Genomic DNA, 18,809 nt, shown 5'->3' with positions numbered 1-18,809 from the left:
ACCATTTATTTCAGTCCTGAACTTTGAGTATTATGTTTAATACTATGATATACATTTATCAAATTAATATAGTCATTCAAGTAGCTGAATCATGCTCTAATATTTATACGTATTAAATGTTTTTTCAAGCGACTTAGAGAGTCACGCTGATTTAAGTATGAGTGACCGCTATTTAAATTCATTTTACTTTTCCATTTCAGACTGTTAGTTAAAGACAAAGAAAGGAATTGGGATGAGATAGAGAAAAAACTAAGATCAGAGAGTGAAGTGCCTATATTAAAAACTTCATGCACGGTATGTTTCTCTTTGTAAATGTCAATCCATAGTAAATCAGTCTATGTCCACTGTATACTTTCTGTTTCAATAGGGTCAAAATTCTTACCCTCATTGACAAATCTATAGATGGCCTGGTTGGAAGCGTATTAACTATATACAATGGGGAAAAAAAGTATTTAGTCAGCCACCAATTGTGCAAGTTCTCCCACTTAAAAAGATGAGGTCGGCCTGTAATTGACATCATAGGTAGACCTCAACTATGAGCGACAAAATGAGAAAACTAATCCTGAAAATCACATTGTCTGATTTGGAAATAATTTATTTTCAAATTTTGGTGGAAAATAAGTATTTGGTCACCTACAAAAGTTCATCTCAATACTTTGTTATATATCCTTTGTTGGCAATGACAGAGGTGAAACGTTTTCTGTAATTCTTCACAAGGTTGGCACACACTGTTACTGGTATGTAGGCCAATTCCTCCATGCAGATCTCCTCTAGAACAGTGATGTTTTGGGGCTGTCACTGGGCAACACGGACTTTCAGCTCCCTCCAAAAGTTTTCTATAAGGTTTAAATCTGGAGGCTGGCTAGGCCACTCCAGAACCTTGAAATGCTTCTTACGAAGCCACTCCTTCTTTGCCCTGGCGGTGTGCTTGGGGTCATTGTCATGCTGAAAGACCCAGCCACGTTTCATCTTCAATGTCCTTACTGATGGAAGGAGGTTTGCGCTCAAAATCTCACGATACATGGCCCCATTCATTCTTTCATGTACACGGATCAGTCGTCCTGGTCCCTTGGCAGAGAAACAGCCCCAAAGCATGATGTTTCCACCCTCATGCTTCACAGTAAGTATGGTGTTCTTTGGATGCTACTCAGCATTCTTTTTCCTCCAAACATGACGAGTTTTCTTTCTACCTAACAGTTCTTCTTTGGTTTCATCTGACCATTTGACATTCTCCCAATACTCTTCTGGATCATCCAAATGCTCTCTAGCAAACTTCAGACTGGGCCAAACATGTAATGGCTTAAGCAGGGGGACACGTCTGGCACTGCGGGATCTGAGTCCCTGACGGCGTAGTGTGTTACTGATGGCAGCCTGTGTAACGTTGGTCCCAGCTCTCTGCAGGTCATTCAATAGGTGCCCCCGTGTGGCTCCGGGATTTTTGCTCACCGTTCTTGAGATCATTTTGACCCCACGGGGTGAGATCTTGTGTGGAGCACCAGATCGAGGGAGATTATCTTTGATTTTGTATGTCTTCCATTTTCTAATTATTGCTCCCACAGTTGATTTTTTCACACCAAGCTGCTTGCCTATTGCAGATTCAGTCTTCCCAGCCTGGTGTAGAGCTACAATTTTGTTTCTGGTGTCCTTCGACAGCTCTTTGGTCTTCACCATTGGAGTTTGGAGTGTGACTGTTTGAGGTTGCAGACAGTTGTCTTTTATACTGATAACAAGTTCAAACAGGTGCCAGTACTACAGGTAATGCGTGGAGGACAGAGGAGCCTCTAAAAGAAGAAGTTACAGGTCTGTGAGAGCCAGAAATCTTGCTTGTTTGTAGGTGACCAAATACTTATTTTCCACCAAAATTTGAAAAAAATTTATTTCCAAATCAGACAATGTGATTTTCAGGATTTGTTTTCTCATTTTGTCTCTCATAGTTGAGGTCTACCTATGGTGTATATTACAGGCCTCTCATCTTTTTAAGTGGGAGAACTTGCACAATTGGTGGCTGACTTAAATACTTTTTTTCCCCACGGTAGGACTAGTATCCTTACCACAATGACATCAAATGGTAAAGCAGACCTCCTTATGTGGCTACATCAATGATGGACAAGAATTTAGTCATTATCTGAATTGGAATCAAGACAATCTGAGATCCACTGCCTGATGGGTCACAGCACTTCCTAGAAGTGCTCATAAAGGGGCATTCGGGGGGGATATGTAACTTTTGGTAAGGTACAAACAAGTGTATAGAGAAAACCAACCAGTGAACGGCCCATATGGTAACCTAATAGCAGCCATCCTCACCATCGAGTGAAAAAGCTGCCAGAAGCTGAAAGCGTTCTGGAGTAACCTTAATTCAGACAGATTATTGATGGAAGTTTGCTGCAGCGCAGTTACTCCAGGGGTCTTCTACAGATGCCTAAATCTGTTGCTTGATTTAGGTCTATATTCCAATCCCGCTTTTTAGATAAAACTAACAAATGACAAATTGTGACCTACAACCTCCTTATGCCACTAACCATAAACAAATGGTCAATATGCTGCATAAAGATATCTCACCTTACATTAGGAGTAGACATCATCTAACATTCTGACACGAGGAGTAAAGCGTGAAGAAGAGCAATTTCGCTTAGCAACCTATTTTCACCCTAGTTGCTTAGCAACCATCTGATTTACCCCAAAACGGTGCAATTAATGTGATATGATGCAACTAATGTAAATATATGAGTAAAAAATATAAGGTTTTAGAACGAATACACTTTTGTGCCAAATGCCAGGATAGCACCCATTAGTGTTAATTGAATGTAATATTCAATAATGTTTTCTTTTTCACAGGAAATTTTATCAATACTCCAAGAACTGAAACGAATAGAAAAACAGTTGCAAGGTATTTAAGTTAATATTTAGTCAATTGAGGGGTATTGATATCCTACCAGCCTTGTTCCTACATCTCTGGAAGGAAAAAGGAGAAGCGAGCCGAAATGTTGTTAGAGGGGTTGTGCAGGTTATTCACAAAAGACTGCAGTCAATCTTTTGAATTCAGACTCCTGAATCATCACATTGTGCTCTACCAAAAAACACTGTTGGCTTTGCACCAAACAAATTTTTTTAAATTAATTCTAGCCAAAAAGTTTAACCTTTGGCTCATCAGACCATATCATCTAATGTAGATTTTGGCAAAACATAGCGAGACTTTGTAAGATGCTTCATTCTTGCCAACCTACCCTGCAGGCCAGACATGAATAATACGGAAGATGATTGTCATTCAGTACACAACTAAGTTCTTGGCATAAGTTACTGGAGCTTCTTTAATGTTGCTGTAGGTCAATTTTGTAGCCAATTTTCTTTTATCAATTTTTGAGGGGCATCCAGTCCTTAGTAATGCCACTGTTGTGCCTAATTTAACCCACTTCTTGATGACCGTCTTCACAGTGCTCCATAGTTTAGCTAATGCATTGGAATTTTTTTGTACCTTCTTCTGACTGAGAACTTTGAACAATGAGATGCCCCTTTGCTGTGTTATAAGCTGTTTTCAGACCATGGCCTTTAAAATGGAACTAAGAAAATGTCAGGAAGACCCTGACAAGAAGAGGAGCATTTCGGCTTAAAAGGTCTCCTCACCTTGACATGCTTAACATGTCACTCTCCGCAAGGAAAACTGCTACCCCTTAGATACCATTCTGACGCCTCTCAACTAGCCAAACCAGTACTTTGCACTGACGAGGGGCAGTATCCCGAAGCACAGTGTCTGCAAATTGGGTTTCTGGTTATGGCTTTTATCCTAAGTCATGTGATAAGGCTCGTTAAAGGGTCAATATTGACTTTTAGGATTGCTACTTCCTATAGGTGGCGCTAGAGTTCTAGTTGTCTTCCTCTCTGAAGAGACAATTTGCAAAGATCCTCCTAGAACAGCTAAACATTATAATGGGTTAATTAGCATCACTGTAAATTATGGCAGCTGTCCACTGAGTACTATTTAATATAAGTAACTGTGATTGGCTAATTTTGAACACAACCAGATCCCTAATTAGAAGAGGGTGTTCCCAGTTATCCAACCACTTTATTTTAGTTCTGTTATTTTTATTTTCTCCCTCAAAATGATTCCCTTGGTTTCTAAATGGATTTTTACAGCATATGGTTGACATTAAAGGTGGAAAAAGTTCTGAAATTATTGTTCTAAAAAACGGGTATCTTAACAGGGGTGTGTAGATTTATTATATCCACTGTATATGTGATTCCCAACATAGGGAACACAAGTAAATTATCAAATTATCATAACTGTTGACCAACTCTGCGTTGCGCAAAAAATTTTGACTTTTCAAAACAATTTGCGCTACTAAATAGGATAATTCAATATATCAGTAAATTACAATAGATCCTTTTTTTATTACCTTCTAAATACATAAAAGTTAGTCAGGTCATCTGTTCTCGAACTTTTTCTCATCAGGATTTGTGAATCACATTTTTTTGTTTCTTTATCATATACACTATTGATGGCTATAGAGTAAGGTATGCAAAGGAAATACACATGAACAGTTTCCTTTTTAGAAATCCTAGATGTGTTAGCTATGACATTTTCAGTCTAGGCCTGATCTCACAGAAGTAAGGCACAGCTAATGATTCCGGGTTCTGATTTCTTAAATTGCTTTTGTTATTGGTAATAAAAACAAAAAACAGCAAATACATACAAATCTCAAAAAAAGGCCATCTGGCCACAAAAAATCCGCCAACAAGAATCGGACATATACAGCAAAAAATGGCAGAATTAAAATATAACTTTTAATGGGATAATTAAAATCTAAAATAGTATCTAGATACACACAAACAAACAAAAATAGGGATGTTATTCACCCAGTGGGATGGACTAGTTCAGAAAATACAACAGGAGATATATGTTCCTTAATTTACTACAATAATGTTTACTCCTTAATAGTAGAGAGAGACTATCATATGCAAACAGTGGAAATTCATAAGTAGAAAGAAAAGGAACAATCTCACCGGTCCTGCAGCACGAATTTCTCCACAGAATAGCACAGGGTTAATCCAGCGGTCATCCACCTCTGACCCTATAATGCCCTGTTCTCATATGCTGTCCCTAGAACCCCAAAGCTCCCGCCCTGACATTGTTTCCTCCCACCAGCCCAGGAGCAGATTAGCGTAGGTAGGTTGCTGTGGCACCCCAGGGGTCTGGTCTCCACAATAATAGCAATATTATGTCTGAGAGCAGGTGGGAGGTCTCTTGGTCAGGGATCTTATGCATGCCACACCTCCTGCCCAGTCCTGGGAGGGGAAGAACTTCCCCTATATAAACCTGGGGCTGAGGCAGGGTTAGGAGAGAACAAGAGTAGAGAAGAGAAGCAGCATAGGAAGAAACAACAGGAGCTCTGTGGGAGCAGTGCTACAAGGAGTCAGGGGCTGGCAGCTGCAGAGCTCGCCCTGACTGAGAAGTTATCACCGGAGTCCGAGGCTGTGGGGACTAATCCTTACCCAGCAGCAGAAACCGACCGGCAGGGGATTGCAGGTCCTCTGGCCCAGAAACCCGAAGGCACGGTCACACGCGTGGGACCAGCACCGCCATCGTGGAGCGGAAGCCATTAGAAGGCCCCGAGTCACCGGCCATACGGGTGAGCACCACACGGTACACTCAGGGACGTGGGCTACTTTTACCCGCCTCTAGCAAGGTAGCCAGAAGAGTACAGTTAGCTGGGGAGGCCTACAACTCCGCCTGGCCAGGGGAGATCCCATCTGCTCAAGGACTGACCAGGCCCCGATCGCTAGCAAGTACTCCGGGAGGGTCTATCTTTGTCACCAGTAAAGACCCTGAACTACACGCATCGTCTCTGAGTGGTTCCTGCTACCCCCATCATCCACGTCGGCTGCCCTGAGGCCATACCCCTCCCGTTGGGGGTTATACCATCCCCGCTGCACCATCCTTCCACCGGCCTCAGCGGTCTGCCCTGCAGCGGCAGCTCCAAAGCTGCATTCAACGGGTGGCGTAGTCATCCAACATCTACTGCTAATAGACCGCCACTTAGTTTGACTCCCTGGGCACGGACCGGGTCACCGCCACGAGACTACTACCCCCATCTGATCCGGCTCCGGGTAAGCCCCCGTGCGCGCGATGCCGCACGACACAGAAGGCCCAGGGGCGCGTCAACTTTTGGCGTAGTCGGCAGGATTTCGTGCCCGCAACCACCGGGTACTGCGTGCCTGAAAAAGACTGTTCAAACTTACCAGTGGTGAAGTTTCCCGCCATCCGGCGCCATCTTTTGCCTTCTTCCCGCCATCCTCGAAGTTTTCCCGCCATCCGGCGCCATCTTCGGCCTTCTTCCCGCCATCCGTGGAGTTTTCCCGCCGTTGGACGCCATCTTGAAGACGCCGCGCGGGAAGAAGAGGGGCGTGGACTCCAAAAGCGCGCGAGAACTGAAGCCCCGCCTCACGTCCGGACGTTGCGTAAGGTCCTGGAAGGAGCCCAGCAGACGCCGACGTCACAGGAGCGCGACGGAAGGTCCTCAACCCTGACGATCCACTGCGGAGCCGCGGTCTACGGAAGAGGATCATCGCAAGGTAGGCCACGGTCCACTAGGGGGGAGGAAGATGTCGGATACGGAGGAGAGCTTCACTGCCTCAACCCCCGCCAGCGCCACCGCTGCTGCAGTCATGCCTTTCACCATGCCCTATATCCCGGGAGCAGCCTGGCTACCCCAATACTCAGGGGAGTCACATACCCTGAATGACTTTAGAGAAAAGCTGGATAGCCTCTTCCAGGTGTACCCCCTCACAGAAGAGCAAAAAGTGAGCATCCTGGTGGCCCAACTAACCGGGGCAGCCCAAAGGGAGGTAAAGTCCTGGCCACCTGGGAGGAGGACTGTCGCGGGGATACTAACCCGGCTGAGGGACACCTTTGATACCCGCACCTCAGCCGAGATTAAGCTTAAATTCTATGGGTGCAAGCAGCGAGCACATGAGAGTATAAGGGACTATGCACTAAACCTACAAGAGGCCCTGAGAGCCATTAAGCAGACCGACCCCGACAGCGTGGGAAACAAGGACAGGCTGTTGACCGAACAATTTATAGAGGGACTATATTGCAATGTCCACCGAACCCAGTTGCGGGCCATAGCCTTACAGGATCCTCATCTGGACTTTGCACAGTTCAAGGACAGAGCCATCCGGGTGCTTCGAGAACCGGCACCGGGTGGCGTTGTGACCCACAGGCGCCCAGCTATCACTAACCACCAGGAGGCGGCGCCCTTGTCGGCAGGGCCTGTGGGGGCTGATGCGCAGGCTTTGAACAATGACCCGGCTCCAGACCTGCACCATCAGGTCCAAGAGCTAGCTAAAAGCGTTGCTGCGCTAACCCGAACTGTGCAGTCTTTACAGGTTTCCACTCCAGGGAAGATCCAGCTGGCATCCGGACCGGAGGACATCCCGTGGCGTCGACCAAGGAGGACCCCACCGGCCAGAGGAAGACCCAGCGACCGATACAACGAGGACGGACAACCCATCTGCCGCCGCTGCAATCAACCCGGACATATGGCAAGGTACTGTCCTTTAAACTGGCACAACCTGGGGTAGAGGGCCAACCCCCAGGAAAAAGATCACCAGGCCCATCGAACTGGCGCGACAAATATGTGGGAGGACGTCCAGTCTTGCCTGTGGTACTGGATGGCATTCCTATGAGTGCCCTACTTGACACCGGGTCACAGGTCACCACCATCCCGTACGTGCTCTTCAAGCAGTACTGGAATGACTCGGATATAACCCGCTACCCTGACGACGATTTGAGTATCATCGCCAGCAATGGTCAACCCGTGCCGCAGATCGGATTTAAAGAGATGACCATTAAAATCGGTAGAGTCGAACTGGCAGCACAGGGACTGATCATTGTAGACATTGACAAGCGTGAGAGTCACCCAAAGATAACTCTAGGAACTAATGTGATTGAAAATTGTCTTGCAGAGGTGATTTTCATTTTACAGCAGGTTGCCAAGAACGCCAGCTCCGGCCAGCAGCGAGTGCTCCAGAAAGAGATCCGGGCACTGATGCGACGGCAACAGGTGGAACTCTCCGGCGGTGAGATTGGTAGCGTAAGAATGTGTGACCCTTTCCCTATTGCCATGCCCCCGAAAAGTGAAATGATGATTTGGTGCCGGGCAGCTATTGGTCTGAGAGGTAGAGATTACCAAGCAATGGTGGAACCAGCCTATTCAGACAGTAGGCCCACCATTTTGACAGCCCGGGGGGTGGTTGATGTACGCCATGGGAGGGTGCCCGTTCGCATAATAAATATCGGGAAGAGGGAAGTGTACCTACCCCGGTATGCCACGCTAGCCAAATTATACACCATCAACCAAAATTCTATACAGTCTGTGGAACCCTTGCCTCCATCTCACCCGGAGGAAGGTAACGGCTCTAAGAAAATAATGGAGGATTGGTGTCAGCAACTACATTTGGGTACTGACTCCACTCCCTCCCATCAGAAACAGGGAGTCTATCGGGTGGTTCAAGAGTACGAGAGAGTGTTTAGTAAACACCCGTTAGACTTCGGGCGAGTCAAGGGGGTGGAACACCACATCCCCACGGGAGACCATCCTCCCATAAAAGAGAGGTATCGACCCGTACCCCCTGCACACTACCAACACGCCAAGGGGATGCTTAGAGACATGAAGGAGGCTGGGGTAATCAAGGATAGCTGTAGCCCCTGGGCAGCCCCACTAGTCTTAGTCAAAAAGAAAGACAACACCATGAGAATGTGTGTAGATTACCGGAAAATCAACCGAATCACACACAAGGATGCGTACCCCTTACCAAGGATAGAGGAGTCTTTGGCTGCTTTAAAATCTGCTAACTTCTTCTCTACCTTGGATCTCACTAGCGGGTACTGGCAGGTTCCTGTAGCAGAAGCGGACCGGGAGAAGACCGCATTCACTACCCCGATGGGACTTAGCGAGTTTACCTGCATGCCGTTTGGACTCTGCAACGCACCAGGAACCTTCCAGCGATTGATGGAGTGTTGTCTGGGACACAGAAACTTCGAGACGGTAGTGCTGTACCTGGACGATGTCATCGTATATTCAAAGACTTATGAGGACCACCTGAAACACCTGGCGGAAGTGTTCGAAGCCCTGGCAAGTTATGGCCTGAAGGTGAAACCCTCTAAGTGTCACCTCCTGAAGCCAAAGGTGCAGTACCTGGGACACGTGGTGAGTGCTGACGGAGTGGCTCCCGACCCTGATAAGATCACCGCAATTAAGGAATGGCCAAGCCCCTCCAGCGTAAAGGAAGTGAGGCAGTTCCTCGGGTTGGTAGGCTACTACCGAAGGTTCATTCCTGGTTTCACCAAAAAGGCAGCTCCTATGCAGGACCTCCTGATAGGCCAGTCCAGGAAGGCCAAGAACCAGAAGCCACCCTTCAGATGGGAGAAGCTGGAAGAAGAGTCCTTCCGCCAGCTGAAGATGGCCCTCACGGGGGATGAAATCCTGGCATACCCTGATTATAGCCAGCCCTTTATCCTCTACACCGACGCCAGTAACATCGGGCTAGGAGCCGTACTGTCCCAGATTCAGCAGGGGAAAGAACGGGTAATTGCTTACGCCAGCCGAAAACTGCGACCCACCGAAAGAAACCCTGAAAATTACAGTTCATTTAAGCTAGAGTTCCTGGCAGTGGTGTGGGCAGTCACCGAACGCTTTAAGCACTACCTCGCTTCTTCCCGGTTCACCGTGTACACGGATAACAACCCGTTGACACACCTGGGCACAGCAAGACTCGGTGCCCTAGAGCAGAGATGGATGGCCCGCTTGTCCAACTATGAGTTCACAATCAAATACCGGGCAGGACGCTCCAATACCAACGCGGACGCCCTGTCCAGGATGCCAAATCTACCGGACGTAGGGGAAGACTCAGAGGGACTGGAAGAAGTTGAACTCCCCGCATTCCACCGTCATGGGACTATCCAGTATTCCCACCGTGTAAGGAGTAAATCCGCTACGTTCAACCCTTTACCTCATTACAACTGGGCGGAGACGCAAGACAGTGACCCTGCTGTCCGACTGGTAAAGGAGATGCTGACTCGGCCAGATGCACGCCTTGACCCAGACGCTCCGGAGGAAGCCAAGCAACTGTGGGCTGAGAAGAGTCGACTGTTCCTTTACAAGGGGAAGTTGTGCCGCAGAATGGTTAACTCCCGGACGCATGAACTAATCTGGCAAGTAGTGGTGCCAAGAAGAGACGCAGCTATGGTGATGGAGGCATACCACGACGGAGCTGGGCACTTCGGATGGAAGAAGCTGGAGTTCCTGCTGCGCGAGCGGTTCCATTGGGTGGGCATGAGAGGAACCATCGAGAGGTGGTGCAGAGACTGTGGCCCGTGCAACTTAAGAAGGAAGGACCGTGCCAGCCAGAAGACTCCCCTGCAGTCCATCGTCACCCGGCAGCCGTTGGAACTGGTAGCCTTGGATCATGTAAAACTGACCCCAAGCAGAAGTGGCTACGTCTACGCACTAACCATCGTGGATCACTACTCCCGGTTCTTGGTTGTCGTCCCCGTCAAGGACTTAACAGCTCGAACAGCAGCTAGAGCCTTCCAGCAGCATTTCTACCGTCCACACGGGTACCCGGACCAAGTGTTGACGGATCAGGGACCTGCCTTTGAAGCGGAGGTCTTCCAAGAATTCTGCACTCTGTATGGCTGCCGGAAGATAAGGACGACACCCTATCATCCGCAAACTAATGGACTTTGTGAGAAAATGAACCAGGTGGTGATAGATCTTCTAAAAACATTGCCCCTGGAAAAACGCAGTCTGTGGCCTGAGAAGCTGCCCGACCTAGTGGACCTATACAACCACATCCCGGTAGGTTCCACTAACTGTACCCCGGCTTACCTGATGAGGGCAAGACCTGGTAAGCTACCTGTTGACCTGGAGATGGGAGTCCTGACACCCGAGGACACTTCACCAGAAGCAGACTGGGACACAGAGAGGCAGCAGCAGTACCGGAAAGTACAGGAGAGCGTGGAGCGTAGTCTCTGTCAAGCTAGGGAAAGACAAGAGAAAACTTACAACCAGTATGCTCCCGCTGTTCCCCTGGTGCCCGGAGAGCAGGTCTTGAAGAGGAAAAGACGGCTCCATAAGTTGGACGACCAGTGGGAGAAGGACCCGTACACCGTACTGCCCTCAAGCCACGACAACCCGAAGGTCTGTACCATCAGCAAAGACGGAGGGGAAACCACAACCATTGTATCCCGGGATCACCTGAAGAAGTGTCCCGAACAGCTACGGAACCCTGAAGAGGAACAAGAAGACCCTCGACCCATAGAGGAAGGGAAAGATATGGTTAGTACTGTGCTCGGAGACTTCCCTCGGTCCTGGACTCAAGTCAATGGTGCAGTTGTGGTACCCGTCCTCACGTTCCTCCAACCAGCATCCCAAGTACTTACAGAGCAACCGGTAGAGCTGGAAGAACAGCCGGTCCAGGAGGCAGAAGACTCCACACAAGCAGATCAGGAGGATCAACCCTCTGCTTATAGTGAGCCTGCCATACCCCTAGTGAGCCAAAGGGTCCGTAGACGGCTGCCCAGTTTACCCTTGACAGCTCCTATACCCTGTAGCTCAGGACCAATCAACCAGCTTCGTAGGTCCACTAGGGTCACTAGAGGCCAGTTGCCCGTACGGTGGAGGATCTAAGTGTTTAAGTTATTTTATTAATGTTTATCTGTTATTGTTGCTTGTGTATAATTTTGTGTTTCTAGTTATTTACAGGAGTCTTTGGTGGATTTACCGGGAATCCTTTGTGTATAGTTGGAGCGTAACCCAGGACGGACTAAAGACTGTTAAGGACTCGGGGCAGGACAGACCCCTACCTGGTTACGTCTCCCTGTTTTGGTGAAATGGACACCTTTGTTTTCTTCAAAGACTGCACCCGGTTGCGGACACACCGTGACCATCTTTATGTGTTTCCTTATTGTATTTTATTGTTGTTGTTACACCCTGTTATGTTTTTGTAAAATATGTTTAGTCCCGGAGTACTAAATTTCACTAGGGGGGAATGTGGCACCCCAGGGGTCTGGTCTCCACAATAATAGCAATATTATGTCTGAGAGCAGGTGGGAGGTCTCTTGGTCAGAGATCTTATGCATGCCACACCTCCTGCCCAGTCCTGGGAGGGGAAGAACTTCCCCTATATAAACCTGGGGCTGAGGCAGGGTTAGGAGAGAACAAGAGTAGAGAAGAGAAGCAGCATAGGAAGAAACAACAGGAGCTCTGTGGGAGCAGTGCTACAAGGAGTCAGGGGCTGGCAGCTGCAGAGCTCGCCCTGACTGAGAAGTTATCACCGGACCCGGAGTCCGAGGCTGTGGGGACTAATCCTTACCCAGCAGCAGAAACCGACCGGCAGGGGATTGCAGGTCCTCTGGCCCAGAAACCCGAAGGCACGGTCACACGCGTGGGACCAGCACCGCCATCGTGGAGCGGAAGCCATTAGAAGGCCCCGAGTCACCGGCCATACGGGTGAGCACCACACGGTACACTCAGGGACGTGGGCTACTTTTACCCGCCTCTAGCAAGGTAGCCAGAAGAGTACAGTTAGCTGGGGAGGCCTACAACTCCGCCTGGCCAGGGGAGATCCCATCTGCTCAAGGACTGACCAGGCCCCGATCGCTAGCAAGTACTCCGGGAGGGTCTATCTTTGTCACCAGTAAAGACCCTGAACTACACGCATCGTCTCTGAGTGGTTCCTGCTACCCCCATCATCCACGTCGGCTGCCCTGAGGCCATACCCCTCCCGTTGGGGGTTATACCATCCCCGCTGCACCATCCTTCCACCGGCCTCAGCGGTCTGCCCTGCAGCGGCAGCTCCAAAGCTGCATTCAACGGGTGGCGTAGTCATCCAACATCTACTGCTAATAGACCGCCACTTAGTTTGACTCCCTGGGCACGGACCGGGTCACCGCCACGAGACTACTACCCCCATCTGATCCGGCTCCGGGTAAGCCCCCGTGCGCGCGATGCCGCACGACACAGAAGGCCCAGGGGCGCGTCATTGCCACTGCCTTTTCTATATACCTGCATGGAGGGTTACCATACCCTAGACCATTGATAATAATTTTTCTGTTACTCCGCTGATGAATCACTTGATGATGAGGAAACGCGTTGGGAAACTTCTGTAGGGTCTATGTAGGGCTGATCAGATCTTTAGGGTCAGCTGTGGACTGCCCTTGTCAGGGCGGGAGCTTTGGGGTACTAGGGACAGCATATGAGAACAGGGCATTATAGGGTCAGAGGTGGATGGCCGCTGGATTAACCCTGTGCTATTCTGTGGAGAAATTCGTGCTGCAGGACCGGTGAGATTGTTCCTTTTCTTTCTACTTATGAATTTCCACTGTTTGCATATGATAGTCTCTCTCTACTATTAAGGAGTAAACATTATTGTAGTAAATTAAGGAACATACAGTACAGACCAAAAGTTTGGACACACCTTCTCATTTAAAGATTTTTCTGTATTTTCATGGCTTTGAAAATTGTACATTCACACTGAAGGCATCAAAACTATGAATTAACACATGTGGAATTATATACTTAACAAAAAAGTGTGAAACAACTGAAAATATGTCTTATATTCTAGATTCTTCAAAGTAGCCACCTTTTGCTTTGATGACTGCTTTGCACACTCTTGGCATTCTCTTGATGAGCTTCAAGAGGTAGTCACCGGAAATGGTTTTCACTTCACAGGTGTGCCCTGTCAGGTTTAATAAGTGGGATTTCTTGCCTTATAAATGGGGTTGGGACCATCAGTTGTGTTGTGCAGAAGTCAGTTGGATACACAGCTGATAGTCCTACTGAATAGACTGTTAGGATTTGTATTATGGCAAGAAAAAAGCAGCTAAGTAAAGAAAAACGAGTGGCCATCATTACTTTAAGAAATGAAGGTCAGTCAGTCCGAAAAATTGGGAAAACTTTGAAAGTGTCCCCAAGTGCAGTTGCAAAAACCATCAAGCACTAAAAAGAAACTGGCTTACATGAGGACCGCTCAAGGAAAGGAAGACCAAGAGTCACCTCTGCTTCTGAGGATAAGTTTATCAGAGTCACCAGCCTCAGAAATCTCAGGTTAACAGCAGCTCAGATTAGAGACCAGGTCAATGACACACAGAGTTCTAGCAGCAGACACATCTCTTCAACCACTGTTAAGAGGAGACTGTGCAGCAGGCCTTCATGGTATAATAGCTGCTAGGAAACCACTGCTAAGGACAGGCAACAAGCAGAAGAGACTTGTTTGGGCTAAAGAACACAAGGAATGGTCATTAGACCAGTGGAAATCTGTGTTTTGGTCTGATGAGTCCAAATTTGAGATCTTTGGTTCCAACCACCGTGTCTTTGTGCGACGCAGAAAAGGTGAACGGATGGACTCTACATGCCTAGTTCCCACCGTGAAGCATGGAGGAGGAGGTGTGATGGTGTGGGGGTGCTTTGCTGGTGACACTGTTGGGGATTTATTCAAAATTGAAGGCATACTGAACCAGCATGGCTACCACAGCATCTTGCAGCGGCATGCTATTCCATCCGGTTTGCGTTTAGTTGGACCATCATTTATTTTTCAACAGGATATTTACCCCAAACACACCTCCAGGCTGTGTAAGGGCTATTTGACCAAGAAGGAGAGTGATGGGGTGCTACGCCAGTTGACCTTGCCTCCACAGTCACCAGACCTGAACCCAATCGAGATGGTTTGGGGTGAGCTGGACCACAGAGTGAAGGCAAAAGGGCCAACAAGTGCTAAGCATCTCTGGGAACTCCTTCAAGATTGTTGGAAGACCATTTCCGGTGACTACCTCTTGAAGCTCATCAAGAGAATGCCAAGAGTGTGCAAAGCAGTCATCAAAGCAAAAGGTGGCTACTTTGAAGAACCTAGAATATAAGACATATTTTCAATTGTTTCACACTTTTTTGTTAAGTATATAATTCCACATGTGTTAATTCATAGTTTTGATGCCTTCAGTGTGAATGTACAATTTTCATAGTCATGAAAATACAGAAAAACCTTTATATGAGAAGGTGTGTCCAAACTTTTGGTCTGTACTGTATATCTCCTGTTGTATTTTCTGAACTAGTCCACCCCACTGGGTGAATAACATCCCTATTTTTGTTTGTTTGTGTGTATCTAGATACTATTTTAGATTTTAATTATCCCATTAAAAGTTATATTTTAATTCTGCCATTTTTTGCTGTATATGTCTAATAAAAACAAAGAATCAGACCATTTACTGCAAAAAATACTAGAATTTGACATAACTAACAAATTATTTAACTGCATAACTTTCTTTCTTTTTTTTTTAAGTAATTAATGCAATGATCGATCCAGATGGTTCACTTGATGCCCAGAGTGCCCTAGGATTTGGTACTTCACTCCCCTCAGTACCATCAAAGCTGAAACAAAGTTCTTCAACACACACTCCAATTTCAGCACTATCAAGCCATTGTCAAAGAGAAAACAGAACCAGTCGACAAAACATTACACTTGTTTCTTCGGACACAGATGTTGCTGAGGCTAACGCTCATTTTGGTATAACATTAAATAGGTTCAATCCTGATGGCAAAGAAGATTCTACTTCACATGAATAGAGCTTTCCTTGTGTAAATCACTAACACTAAACTGAAAATAAAGTGATTCCATACTGGTTTCCATTTTATGCATGTAACTCTTATACTAAAGTAGAATAAAGGATTTGTCCACTACTGGACAAGCGCTTCTTAAGCATTACAGCATCCCATATAAAATAAAAGTGACACATACTCTCCTCCTGAACTGGCACCGTTCCTGCGATGCCAGCGTCCTGTCACGTCAGCGCTGCAGCCCATCAGCGGAACTGCACCAGTCCGGGAGGTATGTGGTGGGTTTACTTTATATGGGGCACTGTGCTATTTAGGAAGGGGCTTTCCTGTAGTGGACATTTAAGCTGGTAAACAAGAATTCTTTTTAGGGGTGAGCTACATTTTATTACTGCTCTAACAAAGATATCATTAATCTAGAAAACAAGGCTGGTAGATAATAGCAGTACATTTGGTCCATGCTTACATCAAAAGTATAGTGACAGCTATATTTTATACAGTGTCATGTGCTTTTTGTGCAAAATTACAAACCGAAACATATTTTATGCTATTCTGCTCATAGTATTTTATTTTTATTTTTTTTACCTGAAACCTGACCTGATTATGGAAGATGACATTAAATAGATTTTTGACAGCAGTACATACAATCTCATTTTTAGGACCATGTTCCACATTTAATGTACTTTTTCTAAACAAACATGAAAAGTGCCCTGATTCCTACCGTTTATTATGGTGGTATGTTAACACAAAAAACTGTATATAAACCCACTGTCATATTTATTATATAACCTTTTAGATTAGATTATACAACCTATTTGTGCAAACACACTTTAAATTATATTAAAAAAATCCTTGCTTAAATTTATAGTTTTACTTTAAATTCAACACTTTTCATGATAAAATTGCAGCAAATCCAAAGCCAACCAGTGGTTACATATTGAAAAGCATTATATGCAAAATGTTTGCAATCATTAGATTTTAATGGATTCTTGCAAAAACATTAACATTTTTGACCCCTGCAATTTTTTCTTGTTAAAATATAAAGGTTACTCATGTATACAAGACATTAAGAGATTGTGTACATGTTTTTTTTCATTTACATAGGTAAACATCAAGGAGGATATTTAGCTAACTAAATATGCAAGAATTCTGGCAAAATTTGCACCAAAAAACATCTTTCATGACTTGCAATATATTTATGTCACGTGTTTTACATACTTTCTGCTCCTTGTCCGAAAACGGTGTGTGGTTTAATGAAACCATATGTCAAAAAATGTACCAATGGGGCAAATTCCTGCAACAAAGTAAGGCAACTTAACAGTGGGGTAAACTTTAGACTACACAGCCTAACTATGTACCAAATCAAACAGCATGAACCATTACGATCGACTGGACAGTCTTAAAATGTGCAAAACCTAAGGATATGTTCACATGTTGCATTTTTGCATTTTTTCCTGCACCAAAAACCACAGTTGTGGTAGTGAAATGCTGCATACAATATGCACATTTGTTACATACTTCCACGTTTTTTGCAGGTTTTTTACTTGCATTTTTCAAAGATTAATTTGAATGGGTTAAAAGTGCTGCAAAAACGTTGAAAAAATTGACATGCTTTGTCTTGTCAAAAACACAACAATGCTTAAAGTAGACGCAGAAAGAAAGCGCAGTGTGTGCTTGAGATTTCAGATATCTCGTGGATTGTTTGTACTGTGAAACAATGTATTTTACTCACCAAATACGCCGCACAAAATACAAAAACACCACATGTGAACATACCCCAAGTCTGCACTGTTTACCAATTAGAGAAAATTGATAGAGTATTTTATAAGTAGTATTAAGGACTTCACTATTGAACTATACTTGATGGCTGTGATCCTTTGATTATTCATATCTATACAATTCACTCCTTGACATTCAAATTTCGACATTAAGAAGGAAAGTCTTGGAATTATGGAAATCACAGGATGGATAGACATGAAAGCAATGAAAACCTTTTCAAAGCATCTCATTTTATTCCGTAACGGGTATGAGCGCTACACACAGAAATCCTTACACTTACACACCTTGGCTGCTATCAATGAGGTTATTAATAGTTGTCTGAGGAATATTCTGCTTCTCTGAATGTATGGTGGGAAATCATCAGGATCTGGCAAATCCCTCTGCAATTCCTGGCCAATGATGTCCCAGATGTGCTCGATGGGAGTCCAGTCCAGAGACGTTGCAGGCAACAGTATCACGTTTAGTCATGCAGGCAGCTGACAGTTGCACAAGCAATATATATACAGCATGGTATTGTCGTGTTGAAAAACAGCTCCTGGGACACTTTGGAGAAAAGTCTGTACCACTGGTTCCACAATTGATCCATTCTGTACAGCAAGTTGGACAAATGATATTAAGCCTAAAGTGTCTAAACAGTGTCCACATAAACCGTCAGAAGGCGTTTGCATGACATTGGGCTATAAACCGGACATGCAGTTACTGGTCTTCCATTGACCACAAGCCACCACTCTCAAAATTATCATGGTGCAGAGCAAGGTTGGAATGGAGGTCTATCATCTTCAGTGATGAGTCCCTCGATCGCTGTAAATTGTTTTGGAGACCACATGGGTAATGCCATGAAGAGGTCTTCACAAGGGAACTTCACACCAGTTCTACTTCCAAGATCATGGTATGGGGTGGCATAATTTCAGACCTCTCTAGTCTTCGTTCCCGGTCACTAACAGCTCGGTATTACATTGATTTGGTCATGGAACCAGTGGCATGTCCATTTCTCCATAGTGACCCAGCAGCCGTTTTTCAACACAAGAACATCAGGCCGTGTGTTCGTGTTACTGTGAGCAGCCAGCCTGACCTAAATGTGTTACCATGACCTGCAGTATCTCCACACGTGTCTCCCATCTAGCACATCTGGGATGTCATTGGTCATTAAGTTCAAAGGGAGCTGTCAGCAGCGGATCTTGATCATTTTTGTGCCCAATTACATTCAACGTGACAGAACATTCCTCAGACAACCATTAATAGCCTCACTGATAGCAGCCAAGTCGTATAAGTGCGGGGATTTCTGTGCATGCTGCTCCTACATGATACTGAATAAATCCAGATGTTTTGAACATTTTGTTTCCATTTTTTCATAATTTGCGTATGATTAACATGTCTTTCCATCCTGTAATCTCTATAATTGTACGACTTTACCTTCTTGCAGTT

At 45.7% G+C, this 18,809-nt stretch overlaps 1 protein-coding gene across 4 annotated transcripts in view; it reads left to right on the top strand.

Moving 5' to 3' along the window:
* CEP170 (centrosomal protein 170) overlaps positions 1-15,675 on the top strand; it is a 306,205-nt gene extending 290,530 nt beyond the window's left edge. For all 4 annotated transcript variants that reach the window (XM_073671540.1, XM_073671537.1, XM_073671538.1 and 1 more), the window contains 3 exons: positions 201-294; positions 2,836-2,887; positions 15,334-15,675. In XM_073671540.1, the coding sequence (XP_073527641.1) occupies positions 201-294; positions 2,836-2,887; positions 15,334-15,617 (430 nt within the window). In that variant the 3' untranslated portion in view covers positions 15,618-15,675. The remainder of the gene's footprint in view (positions 1-200; positions 295-2,835; positions 2,888-15,333) is intronic.
* The last annotated feature ends 3,134 nt before the right edge of the window (positions 15,676-18,809 follow it).

The sequence above is a fragment of the Phyllobates terribilis genome, unplaced genomic scaffold, assembly GCF_046119375.1.
Source record: "Phyllobates terribilis strain yellow unplaced genomic scaffold, ASM4611937v1 Scaffold_3__8_contigs__length_932513732, whole genome shotgun sequence".
Classification (NCBI taxonomy): domain Eukaryota; kingdom Metazoa; phylum Chordata; class Amphibia; order Anura; family Dendrobatidae; genus Phyllobates; species Phyllobates terribilis.
The sequence above is the reverse complement of the archived record's forward strand: the minus strand, read 5'-3'. Positions and strand labels throughout refer to the sequence as shown.